The sequence below is a fragment of the Camelus bactrianus genome, chromosome 5, assembly GCF_048773025.1.
Source record: "Camelus bactrianus isolate YW-2024 breed Bactrian camel chromosome 5, ASM4877302v1, whole genome shotgun sequence".
In the NCBI taxonomy this organism is placed as follows: domain Eukaryota; kingdom Metazoa; phylum Chordata; class Mammalia; order Artiodactyla; family Camelidae; genus Camelus; species Camelus bactrianus.
Genome location: NC_133543.1, coordinates 79,422,835 through 79,436,443, shown reverse-complemented (window position 1 = coordinate 79,436,443; position 13,609 = coordinate 79,422,835). Strand labels below are relative to the sequence as shown.

At 40.2% G+C, this 13,609-nt stretch overlaps 1 protein-coding gene across 17 annotated transcripts in view; it reads right to left on the bottom strand.

Annotated features, from left to right (window-relative positions):
* The window catches only part of FTCDNL1 (formiminotransferase cyclodeaminase N-terminal like), a 139,582-nt gene that overhangs the window by 113,347 nt on the left and 12,626 nt on the right, over positions 1 to 13,609 (bottom strand). For all 17 annotated transcript variants that reach the window (XR_012507138.1, XR_012507142.1, XR_012507143.1 and 14 more), the window contains exon 5: positions 2,507 to 2,692. Coding sequence is in view for 9 of the 17 variants with exons in the window: in XM_074364202.1 (XP_074220303.1) it covers positions 2,507 to 2,692 (186 nt within the window). In the remaining 8 variants the exon portion in view is untranslated. The remainder of the gene's footprint in view (positions 1 to 2,506; positions 2,693 to 13,609) is intronic.

The window sequence follows — 13,609 nt, the reverse complement described above, 5'->3', positions numbered from 1 at the left end:
ATGTCCACTGTCTTGCTCAACTTTTTTTTTTGGCGGTAGTACTTGTTTCTAGCATACTATATAACTCATTATTTATTAAGTTTGTTATTTATTGTATCTCTCTTCACCCCTTCCCCACTGGAAATATAAGTTTTTTGAGGCACATAAATTCTGTATTTCCCACTGATGATAGTGCCTGGCACATAATAGCTACTTAATAAATACTTGTTGCATTAATTAATAAACTACAAATTCTCTCTACATTGTATTGTATTTTCTATGTTTAAAAATTCTTCCAAAATTTCATACTTAATTGCTTGCATAATAGCCCTTCACCTAGGTATGCCATAGTTTAATCACTTTCAAATATTGAACATTTATGTTGTTTTCAGTATTTACTATTATAAATAATGTGTGATTAAACACACTTGTGCATAAGTACATAGACCTTTTATTGTTTCCTTAGGAATAAATCTACTTCCTTAGAATAAATCTATCACTAAAACTAGAATCTCTGCAAAGCAGTTACATATATTTTTGGAGCTCTTGTTAGACATCACTGCCTCACTTCTCAGAAGTTTACCCCACCTGATGCTACCATTAGTAGCACGAGTGTCTCTGCATCCTTACCAGTATCAAACATGACCTTTCAAATGTTATCTGTAGACATTTTTGTGCCAATCTTGGCATATTAAAGTAAACTTAGGATTTTCAGATGTTAATAAAATTCTCCATGTTAATCACAGATCTCCGTGTGGAGTGAAAACAGAGAAGAAATCAGAAATCCCGATGAGTTGTCCGTTTCAATCAAATAAGGTAAAATAGATGAGATCATCCCAACCCTAGACAATCATGAGGTGAGACGGGGGAGCACTGTTCACTTTGGTTTAAACAGTTGCAAACCGAGTTTGTCCTTAGAAGACTAAAGATGATTAGTGACAAAGTGAACATTTAGTCTTTAAACTCAGATATACTTTTTATATCAGGTTAAAGTTTTTCCCAAATACCAACCCATTTATTCTCACAGAACTGCAGAAATGTGAATTAAGGCTTTCAAAGGATTGCCTCACCTAGACTACAGCCAGTTCTTCTGTCTTCTAATACCAGTATTCCTGCTTCCAATTCCTGCCCACTGACTGGAATCCCAGTCACCAGGCACTGCACTGACCAGGTTTGGTCTTTGGCAGGGCTCAAATTGGAAACCAGGAAATAGCTTTCTGAAAATTTAGTTACAAACATACCCTTCTACGTTTGTGAGACAAATCGTGGGAAAATATGAGAGGTTCAAATTGGCAGGGAGCAATCAGTTTCTTCCTTTTTTCCATAACTAAATACTAAAACACATTTGTAATTGCTTTTTTATAAGTCTTTTCTCTACAAGGAAGAAAAAATGGCCTGTTAGTACTGTGTTTGGCACTTAATAGACATTATTTCAACTTCACAGTCTCATGAAGGAGATAAAATTATGTTCATTTTATAGATACGGGAACTGAAGCTTAGTGAGACTAAGGAACACTCAGAGGTCACAAGGCCAATGAACAGCAAGGCCAGGATTTGAGCACAGCCTCAAAGCCTGTGTTGTTTTTACTACACAGCTCTACTTGATTCCAGGTATCTTTGGCTTGAGAGCAGAACTCTGCACCAGGGATTAGCAACCAAAAGCCTAAGTGGAACTGCGGCAAAGCTGTGCCGTGAGGAAATGTCTTTCTTATGGTTGCCCACCTCTTGCTCCTTGGGGACCTAGCCTTCTAGCAATTGCTAAAATATTTACTGACTTCAAAAATGGTACCTAACATGGTTTAATCTATGATCTCCACAGAAGATATCTGATACTAAAAAGACTCAAACAAAAGGCACTAGGATGGTGAAGGGAAGAGAATGGGGATGGAGTTTTGGGTGGGGCACTACTGCTTTTTCCCAAGGGAAGCCCTAAGCAAGGGGGAGGGCTGGAGTAGCAGAGAGAGGCTGGAGTTGGGGAGATCCAGGGGAAGGGAGAATATTATTCCCGGTGTTTATTCTCTCTGTTCTAGAAGTCGGTTGTCTAGAAAAGCTTCTCTCCAGGGTACCTCTAGAACTGAGTTCAAGCTAATTCCAAGCATCAGCATGGCCACACTGGGTGTTCAAGTACTGAAAGGCTTTCTTACCAGCTAAAAGTAAGCTCTACCAAAGTACCATCCCCATCACAGCCCAGGATCCAACCTCACCCCTGGTACAAAGGCAGGCCTCCAGGACCTGCCCCAGTGTCAACCATTCTCATCATCACTGGCCACGCTGCAGGGCTGGTTATTTATCTTGAACATCACTCTTGGGGTCTCTCACTGAATATCTGATAAGGGCTTCCAGCCTCTCTGGTCAGCTTATTGAAGGCGTGGGTAAGAGTAAGAGCCAAGAGGAGACCCTCAACCGGTTCAAGAAGGAGCCCCAGCAGTAACCCTCCTGCATTATGTGGGAGGGACTAAATGAAGGGGACCTCAGGATTCCCTTCTCAAGTTTAGAAACAAAAATAGAATAAAGCCACACTGCAAACCTGTTAAACCACATCTCCGAGCAGGTGCAACTCCCAGGTCAGGTTCAAGAGCACTGAAATCCCTCCTTGTGAACCAGCCCAGCTGTTTCCTTCTCTGGACAAGAGAGCGCTTCTCAGGCAGGTCAGCCTCACCAAAGAGAAACACGCTGCAGCCAGGAACGCGTTCGACCAGATTCTCGGCAAGGCCTGTGGGCAGTGGGAAGTTTTAACAAAATTAAGTTAAAATCAGGCCCAATGAAAGAAAATAAAGCATATAATGTTTTTACTGTGGTAAAATATATTTAACACAAAATTTTAACCATTTCTACATGTTGAGTGGCATTAAGTGCCTTCTCATCACTATTGGAACCATCACCACTAAAGCATATAATTTATACAAATTTTAAAAATAAAAGTTTGAGCATAATTAATTTTCCCTTGAAGTGAGTCTCAAAATAAAAGTTTGTCTTTGTACAGGGAGGCTAGAATTTCAAAGTCATTACAAATCTAATTCCATAAGGAAAATTAATCAATAAGATGGGTGAAATTGGTAACTTTCAACTTTCGAACAATTTTATAACAGCTTCAAATTGTGTATACTGTTACGAGAAAGAAAAAGTTAGGACTACAAGGGACAGACCTGCACTGTCCAATACAGTAACCCCAGCTACGTGTGCTATTAAATTTTAATTTTAATTAATTAAAATAAAATGCAATAAAATTTTTTTCAGTTGCAATAGCTACATTTCAAGTGCTCAACAACCACGCACAGCTAGTGGTCTCCTTATTGATACAGAGCATTTCCATCATCACAGAAAGTTCTACTGTACAGCACTGGGCCAGATATTCTGTAAGGAAGCCCAGCATTTAAATATAACTTTATGGTGGCTGCTCTGAATGACAACATTTCTTCATCCTCTTCCATTTTTATTTCTAGATTCTGTCTCTGATTTATCTTTGCAAGGCAGATTATAGAATTACTTTCCTGTTTTTTCTAGAGAACTGCTTCAGGGGACTGCTGTTTGAAACTGATAGCACGTTTTCGTGGCACTAATTACAGTCCCCTGTAAGGATACAGATAGTTGCTTTATTTTTTTTCCTGATGTGTAAAATGTAGGTATTTAGAGAATTCTGGTGCTGGCCTGGGACAGCAGGAGTGTGGCCCTCCTTTATTTGGAGGCATGTCATGGAACAGCAGAGGCTGAGACGGGGCCTGCAGCCACAATAAGCACAGGGAACTTCTCCAACCACAATTTGTATGTTTCTAATGCAGACTGCCACGATGGTGGGAGGGTGCAATGTGGAGGACACTAAAAAAGATTCTGTACCTCTGGGTTGTATGAAATCTGGGGAAATATGCTTTCTCTGAGTCACAGACTCCAGCGTTAGAAGCCCGTGATGTCGTAGACACCACACAGCTGAGAAGATCTCCCTAACTCACTAAGTGGTCTCTGCTTCTTTAACTATTTTAAGATACTAAAGGTCTATGGGCTTTCGGGGGAGGGGGCAGATGCCAGGAACACATACAGCCAACAGAAGTTTAGGAACTGTAAAACAATGTTTAGGCAGTTACCTGAGTACTCCCCTCAAATCTGGAATAGGAGAGGATGGGGGTGACAGAAGAGACGGAAAAAGGTTTAGGAGAGTTAAATGTTAAAATGTCTTAACATCTGCCAACTCCCCAAATTGTTCGGATCACTGATATCTGCTCCAACCATAACTTGCAGTGACTCACGCTTTGGCTGTCGCAGGAGCCTAAAGCACAAACTGTGATGCTAAAGCCTCTCCTTCTAAATAGAAACAGTGTGACCGGTTTCCTGGCTCTGCCCAGTTCTTGGCCCAGCCAGGCCGGCACCTCTACTCGGAGCCATCGTTCTGGAGTATTGCATAAGTTTATAAAGCCTAGAATGCTGCAAAGGAGGATTCTTGGAGGCCGGTTCCTAAAGGGCAAAGCAGGGGGAGATACTTGCAGCAGCCACTCCCCACTGTCAGTAATTGAAGGGTTAAGGGCAGGGGTAAGTTTTGGTTTAGTAGAAATAGCACATGCTTTTGAGACCAGAAGATACTGGTTTGAATACCATTTCTGCTCCTTAATAGCTTTTGGAGATCTTGAACAATTTATTTGACATCTCTGAGCCTCAAGTTCTCTATCTGTAAAATGAAAAAGAAAAAGAAAAAAAGCTTTCTCTAAAGCACCAACCCTGTAACTAAAAATCTAGCAATTAGAGGGAATAAAAATAAGAATTTATCCTACCTTTCCTAGATAAACTGTATTTCAGGGTAGCCAGATAGCCTGAACTGATGAGGCAAAGATTGTTTTACCAGAAACAAACACAACTAATAAATGTGGGAAAGATGACATAATTAGAAAATCACCACTTTGCAGGCAGGCCCTAAGAAAATAATTGTTTCAGGCAGATATCATCAGTGGATGAAACCCTCATGAAAAGTCAGTTAGGAACAGAGGCAGTTCTCTTTTGCATCACCAGATGTGAGATAATCAGATGTTGTGGTTTCCTGATAGGACAAAGAAAAAGCTCACAGGCCACCTTTAAAGAATTTTTGTCAAAGACAATTGAACTGCAAGCCTATCAAGCCCCTGGAGCTAACCTAAAGTTTGTAGGAAATGAGAGGGATAAAGATACAAATTAAATGACACCACAAGGGAGCAAACAGCCAGAATGTGGGAATTCTATAGGGCAACCCAGTAGTCTCTGCAGCCAGTGAATAGGAGGGGGGAAAATGGGGGTGGGGAACTGGTCTCATTCAAAAGAGACAAGAGATATAACAATCACCTCGATGTGTGAACCATGTGTAGATCTGGATTCAAATGAGCCCATCACAGAAAGACATTTGCTCAGATTATACACTGGGTGTTAGATGGTACCAAAAAAAAAAATCATCATTTTGTTGGGTGTGATAATGGTATGGTGGTGATAGAAGAAAAAAGAAAAATGTCCATATTGCTTAGAGATATAGATTAAATATGCAGGGGTGAAATAATATGATCTTTAGAATTTGCTTTAAAAAACTTTTAATGAAACAAAAGGAAAAAAGCAGGAGATAAAAAGCAAGGAAAGGAGAAAAAAATAAAGGAAGTAAAGAACAAAGAAAGAAAGTAAAGGATGGATAGAGAGATTAAGATTAGATAAACTAAGAAATGCATCTAGCACAATGCCTGGTGCACAGTACCCAGGCTATGCACATTCTTTCCTTTTTGCAAGCCCACTCTGCTGTTCTGAATTCTGAAAGTTCTGAGTACCTTCCTGGACTGGTGTGTCCCTACTTACTAGAAATCCCCATAGATTTTAACAACACTCCTCTTGCATTATCTCTTCGACACAAATTCATGGTGGAAAGAATCAAACTGAATTTTTGTTCTCCAATGAAGAAAATAAAATATTTCAAAGAAGTGTCCCAAATTCTGTTAGAATACTTGCAAGCTATTTTATTTGTGATATAAATTGCATATTTAAAACAGGTAGTTTTAATTGTATCATTTTATTTTCACAACTAATCTATGGAAAAATCATCCCCTGTACTGTAATTTCAAATGCTCATCTCATGCAAACGGGCCACTTAAAGAAGATAAAAGTTCTGAAGACTTCAGGCTCAAGTCTCACAGTTTTCAGGTAAGTGGCATTATCAATTAAAGCAAACAGTTCTGTGCTCATTTCCTATAAAGCCATTGTTCCCCAGACAGTGGAATCAAACATTTCCAGAGGAGAAAATTTTCCCATTTTCAATGAGTCCCAAGAAACCAGAAGTTCTGAGATTATCCCTGCTTTGTCCTTCTGCTCACCCTCCACTGAGAAATTCATTTCTCCCTTTCGTGTTCATGTAGTATTTTACAGCTTTTACTGATGGAACATCAAATCCAATCTACTTGTACTATATAGTTATTCATGGATTTTCTTTCTCCATCTAGGTTTCAAATTCCCTGAACGATCAACTTTGTTACTTTGAATGCATTGAATTTGGTTCCTAAGCACTTCGCAGATGCTGGACACTGAAAACCTGGAATAGCAACATCCACTCCAAACCTACATGTGAGAGTAAAGGCTGTGCTAACAAAATGAGGACAGGGTTTAAGACCAGCAGGGGTACAACGCATCCCTGGTGAGAAACCACACGATCAATTTTCCATCATCGGCATCATGTTTCATGAGTGGTCCTCCCGCCCCCAGCTGTCAGAGCCACCTGCAGCTGTGGGCTACCTGAGCCAGTCAGTAGTGTCAGACAGGGAAAACACCCGAACCACCTTGTGCTGACAGAGTGCGATGCCATCATGCTGTCCTGAAACAGGCAAAGCAGAACTGCAGCTTCCTAAATTGCTCTTTATTAAAAGACCAATATTTTCTAGTTTTTCCTCCGTTCTTGACAAGTTTTTCCCACCACTATTATTAGTACTTCTGATCTTTCCAATTTCACTAGTCATATTCTAAAATAGCTGATTTAATGACAATATTTTTAAAAATATAATTTAATCTTCATGGTTGATCTTATGTACTTGAAAATGATTTTTAGTAATTTCTATACCCACATTAGTTATCACTTTCAGCCCTAACTTTAGAGACTTCTATGAGTTTGGTACATTTTATTCCTCTTTGCAAAAGGAGGATCAATTCAATGAGACGAGAAGTTTAAGCTTCATATTCTTAACACAAATGTTTATTTCTAAGCCTGTAACAGACGTAACTGTGGCTTAAATGTAATATTTTATCAAGAATATGCACTTTTTAAGACAGTATTTAACAATCTGCTTCATTAAATGTATTCACCTGCCTTAACACTAACACGCACTTCATGTCTACAGTGGTCTTTAGTATCCTTTCCCCTTCTGTTTTTGTTTCTTTCGGAAGCATTTTAGGACTACTGGTACAAATGGAGTTGAGGTTGAACTGTTAGACAGAATTGCCTTTCAGCAGCTCGAGGAACGTAACTGATATGCTTGGTTTTCTTACATTTTCGATAGCAGTTGAAATGCACAGCTAGGAAAACCCTCAAGCCTGTCACTCTCTTTCCTCTAGGAATAGAGAAGTTCTATTTCCCCAGCCTGCGGTATGAACGTGTGGCTTGTTATTATTATTTTTAAACCAGAACTCTAATGATACTAAAGAAGGCTACTGACACATTCTCACAAGTGCATACCAATCAAAAAAGAGTATTTTTCAGCCCCATCACCTCACACTCGATAAACAGCAGAGGGGGAAAAAAGCACAGAATCTAAAAATTAAACTGGGTGCTAGACGTGAAATCTTACAAGCATCCTCTAGTTTTAGTATAGCTCTCTTAATATAGCCAACTTTTTTGTTTAGTTGATTTTTTTATTTATGTATTTTTTAATGAGAAGGAAGAAAAAAAAAAAAGATCCTCTACCAGAAGCCATAAAAATCTCTCAGACGGTAAAACAGATAGCCCTAAAAGTTTTCGCCTAAATTCATACACATACCTAAAATAAAACTGCCCGATTAATCTTGCTACAGTACTTTGAAAAAGAAGACATTTGAAAATACAGTGTAGTTGTGATACTGCACTGCCTCTAATTAAGTGCAGACTAGGAAAAATTATTCTTAGTCTATGGAAGAGGGGGTGGTGGAAATTTCTCTCTTTGCAATTCAAAATTATTTTAAAGATGGAGCGTTTCTTTTCCAATGTCTTCATTAAACAGAGCTGTTAAGAATTGTCTCCCAACCATCCCCAAAGAGCACAAAGCTACCCAGTATTCGCCCCATATGCTCGGCTTTGAAGTGTGAAGCTGTGACCATCCCACCAGACTCTTACGCCACCATCAAAGCCATCTCATTACGCCCAGCGCTGAGAGTTAAAGCACGGGGCCGTAACCGCTCCAACACAAACACTGCATTAACAAAGCAACCGCAATATTCCTCCCCCACATGGCTAGAACTTGAAGAAATTTTTACCATATGTACACACGCACGAGATACGAAAATTTATTGTGCTAGAACATCATTGAGAAGTACATTAAACACGCTGACTAGAACTGGATGTTATTCTAAGGGACTGGAAAAAAATAAAATGCAGCTGATCTTTATGATGAAAGAACAGAAACATTAGGCTGAAAAACAAGATCAAGTGCAATTCCTAAATTGCATTTCTACTGACACATTCTGTTGCCTGTTCTTTCCTGAGGGAGCAGAAAACAATTTAGGGGGGAAAACAAAACTCTACTGCGTATCACTGGATGCTACTGTTTACTCTATCATGTTTCATTTCTAAAGGACAAAAAAGCTTACTAATAGTGCTATGCTGATAACAGCGTCTATGATTCAAAGCGAACAGGACTTGCTAAGAGAAAGCAATTTCACTGGTGTCTCTTGAGTTGTCAATTTACCACTGGCATGGCAGTAAAAAACAAGATGCAAAGAAAGAGCTCATCACATACTAACAGAAATGGGGTCAGGATAAGTACTTGACTGATTTTCATGTAAAAATTAACCTATAATCATATTTTTGAAACATCTGTACCTAATGATTCCATTCCTTTCTTTTTGCTCTGGAGAAATCCTTATATTTGTATATAGGAAAGACTATTCAAGAATAGTCACTGCTACATTATTTGTATTAGAAAAAATGGGAAATAATCTGAATGTCTTCAAATAGGAGAATAGAAAAAATGTGATATATTCATACTATGATAACTATACAACAGTTAAAAGGAACGAGCTATATGTAACACCATAGATATATTTCGAAGCTACCTTGCTGAATAAAAAAGTTATGGTATAACAATATTTACATTACAAAAACATACATGAACTACTATATTGGATTTATGAGTATATACACAGATATAAATAAAAGCATGGGGAAAATTCTGGATTGAGTGTGAGCATACCATACCGTAACTCAGCAGGGGGTGGTTCAGGGACCCAGGATTGTAGGTGGTGGACAGAGGTGAACTTTAACCTTATCTGTACTATTTGAAATTTTGAAAAAGAGAATTAATGGAAAGTTCCATATGAGGTCTAGTAAATAAAACAGTTGTGAGAACCCTTTGTTCTGCTGCTGTCTTGATGGAAAATTATGAGTAAGTTTCTTAATGTTTCTGAGTCTCTTTTCCAGCTACAGAATGAAAGATTTGGACCCGTCCTCTACCTTTATTATAAACATGAGACTTATGTGCCCCCAAACTCTTAATAAGCCATATAACTTCACGGAGACATAGGTATGGTATATTAGCAGTTTGGGATACATTTTACACTTATGTCTTTACATCCAAGAATCTAAGAAGCTTACTATTTCCCTGCTTATAACATATACTTTCACGGAGACTATGAACAAAGAGCTTGTTATTCCTTTGTAGGGCATATGCGGATACAGCTACCACTTTGTGCAGACATGATATTGCTTGTTTAAAGAATTACACTTTCCTGAGTGACCTAACATAGGTAACTTACACTATGTTCAGGCATTTGTTTTGTTCTGTCCTGTGGTGCTCTGATTGTTTCAGGTGCCGAGTTCATGGCCCCAGCTTTCCTGGGGGGAGGAACTCTACGTAAATGGCAACAAGACAGGCCCTCCAGCGCTGTTTGGATGTTCACAAATACCTCTTCATTTACCTTCACAATAGGTCTCTGAAATACATTCTCAATATCATTTTGCAAATGAAGAACTGAGATGGGAGAAGCTGTCTGCTACAGAACTTGGAATTTTAGAGCTGAAAGCACTTCAGAGATCTCCTGCTCAAGTGGTTTTCAAACATCTTGTCGTGCAATCCCTTTTCTCAAAAGGCACCTTATTTGGAATCTTGATAACATAAAGCAGAGAAGAGGGAGCCACTCTGTTTATGGTGGAGGGGGATAGTCTGGGCTCAGCAACCCCCTCAGTAAGGCCCCAGAGAATCAATAAAAACAGTGACAGCTGTTTACTGGTGGGAGGCAGGGGGCAAGGGGCTTTACATATGGGCATTATTTCTGGTATTATTATTATTATTATGGTATTATTCTCCCTTGTACAGATACAAAACCAAAAAGAACTACAAAAGTGACTAAACAGTTCTCCTAAAGTCAGCTGGCAAATATGTAGAAGATCTGCGATTTGAACTCAGGTTTATTCAGCTCCAAAATTCTTACTCTGTCCACTAAGCATTTGGTTTCCCTGCCTAGCCGTCCAACGCGATGCAACTATTTAGGTTACACTGATCAAAAACTCACAGGCACATTATCTACACATACGTACTGCATGGGTGGGATTGGAATTGGCTTGTTGCTTCCATATAGTGCACTCCCTTTGTAAGGACTTCTCACTCTCTTTCAGGGGGAATTTTAAGAAGCTGAGGATCCCCCAAAGAGTGGTCAGATGGGATATGACAAAGCTTTGGGGATGGCCTGGAATCTCTCTGCTGGTCAGTGTAGCAGCAATCATAAACAGTCTTCAGTATAAAGCCCACTTGCCACAGCAAGGAAGAGTTAAGGTGGCTCTCCCACCCAACTAGAGCTCCCCCAATGCCAAACAAATAGTTTGCGTGAGGTAGTCTGGTCTCCTTGTGTGTGTCTGGCTCCCAGACATCTTCTGTCTTCCTGGTTCCCAGCCACTGGACACTGACAACACTCAATCTCTCAGCAGTCTTGAGCCCATCTCTAACTCTTGCCACTTGCTCCCAAAACAGGTCAAGTCCTTTCCTTTCCTTCCCATAGTCCCTCTCCTTTTTACCACCTCTCAGGGGATGCCTGTTTCCACACACCCATGCCTACCACTTTAAATCCCCTTTTGGAGGAAAATGCTTCTTGCCCACTACAGATGTTTCTGTCTGCATGGAGAGAGTTCAGCTGGTCTTACTGGCTATGAGTTAAACTGTGTCCCCTGCAAAATTCATCTGTTGAAGTCATACTCCCCAGGACATGACCTTACTTGGGAATAGGGTCACTGTGGATATAATTAGTTAACATGAGGTCATATACTGGAATAGAGTGGGGCCCTAGTCCAATATGACTGGTGTCCTCATAAAAAGGGGAAATTTGGACACAGACAATATACAGGGAGAATGCTATGTGAATGTGAAGCAGGCCACCTACAGCCAAAATGGAACAGTTCCTTCCCTCACAGGACACTCAGAAGGAACCAGCCCCGCCGACACCCTGATCTCGGACTTCTAGACTCCAGAACTGTGAGATAATAAATTTCTGTTGTTTAAACCACCCAGGTTGTGGCACTTCCGTTACTGAAGCCCTAGGAAATTAAAACACTGGCCTTGCTTCCTGCCAACATCCATTCCCTGATGGGGATTTTGGGAGAGAGGCCTACCCCTTCCCCCTTCCACCTTCTCCTTCTCAGGAGCTGGCCGTTGGCAGAAAACATTTCCCTCCTTGCCATTAGCTTGCCAGGGGCAGGCGGTGCTGCCTAGGGCGGCCTGTGACTGGCTGGATGATTCTACTTCTCTGGGTGGGTAAGCCCAGCTGTCATATTAGTTTTATCAGTAAGAGGTAGTATTTCCACTTCTCATCTGCCTTTCTCTTTTTGAACCATTGAATTGGTTTAAAATTTGTGAAAGGAAGAAGTGTGCCCTGTATAGTGCCCTTCTCTCAAACCCCACCCCCAGCCCTCCTGGTGAGGTGGCCTTCTTCCTTTCTGTACTCTACTGCTGTGGAGTAAACTTTGCACCCTGCTTTCCCAGGCCCTCTCCTTTTGGTTGTCAAAAATTCAAAAATGAACACTGGCTGTTACTTCTCACTATAACAATTCTATACCTGTCAAGGTAGCAGATAACTCCCTGTCCAGGAAATAGTCACACATAAGCTATAGGGGGAAAAAGAAAAGAAATGTACAATTATTATCTTGAGATATTATCTTACCATATATTTTTGGTTAATTAAAATTGGAGAATGAGTTATTTAATATATACAATTGGGGCACACAATAAACGACAATTTAATTAACAATAATGTTATAATTATTATGCATATCATTATAACCATATGTTGTTGTCATTACTATGATCACATGCTCTGAGTCTCCTGAGAGGCACACCCTTACTTCCCCTGTGGAGACCAGGTAGATGGACCGGGGGGGTGCACGAGGGGGTGCACAGATGGGCTGATGAACTTAATCTTACAGGCCCATCAATGCCGCTAGCATCACTATATTATTTCTTAAGAATTTTCTGATCGTAGTGGCCTTGACACTGGAAGTCATGTAAATGCTACGAAGGAGAGATGAAAAGGAAAAGGAATTCAGGGAAAATGCTGCCAGGTTAGGAGTCTGGGCTCAAAAAGTTAGCATGATATCAACCATCTGCTATAAATCCCGTTAGGTGCAAATTCCCTAAAACACCATCAACAATCACATAAATTTAATCTCTGGGTGTGTGTATATATATATGTATATATATATATATACATATATATATATACTGAACATCAGAAAACTTAGAGCCCCTAAACTTTGAGGCCCCCAGGGCTGCATCTGCTAGTAAAGGGTGAAGGTTAACATCTCCCACAATGACCCATGGCTTAATCCCGGGTATTCTAGGAGACCCTTCCCCTAGGTGCAGTGGTAGTGGGGAGTGGGGGTCTCCCAGTTTTAAACTATAAATCTTACAAGTGACTGTTAGACTAGGGAGGAATTACAAGAAGTGTACTGTTGGCAGCAAAGATTTCATGCACCTATTCACCCCAATTAGAAGATTCTTATGGTACATTTATTTTTGTCCAGCTTTTCAATAAAGCGTATGCAATACACACCAAGAGTGAAACAGGGAGGAGGGAAAGCTGATACGAGGGTGTGCTATCAAGCCAGTCATGGCTGTAAGCAACTGGGCCTTGATCCTGCTGGAATGAGCCTTAGAATTGTCCATCTACCAGCTCAGGTCCCCCCACTGGTCAACGGGTGCCCCATGGGGTATCACTTGCTTGGACCTTACGTTGCTGCAGAGCCAAAGTGAGAGGAAGAGAGCAGCTTTTTCAAGTATGGTTTGTTCATCAGTAATTGCTGGTCTCGGAAGAACAGCTTAGTTCATCCCAGTTCTCCCATTGGACCTTTTCCTTCCTCATTAGTAGCTCTGTTTTACAGTGGTAGATATAATTCTATTGCGTTTATTAAGTCTGTAGCAACATACATTTATGAACAACCTGGTAACTCTCCTTCATAGTTAAAATGTACTCA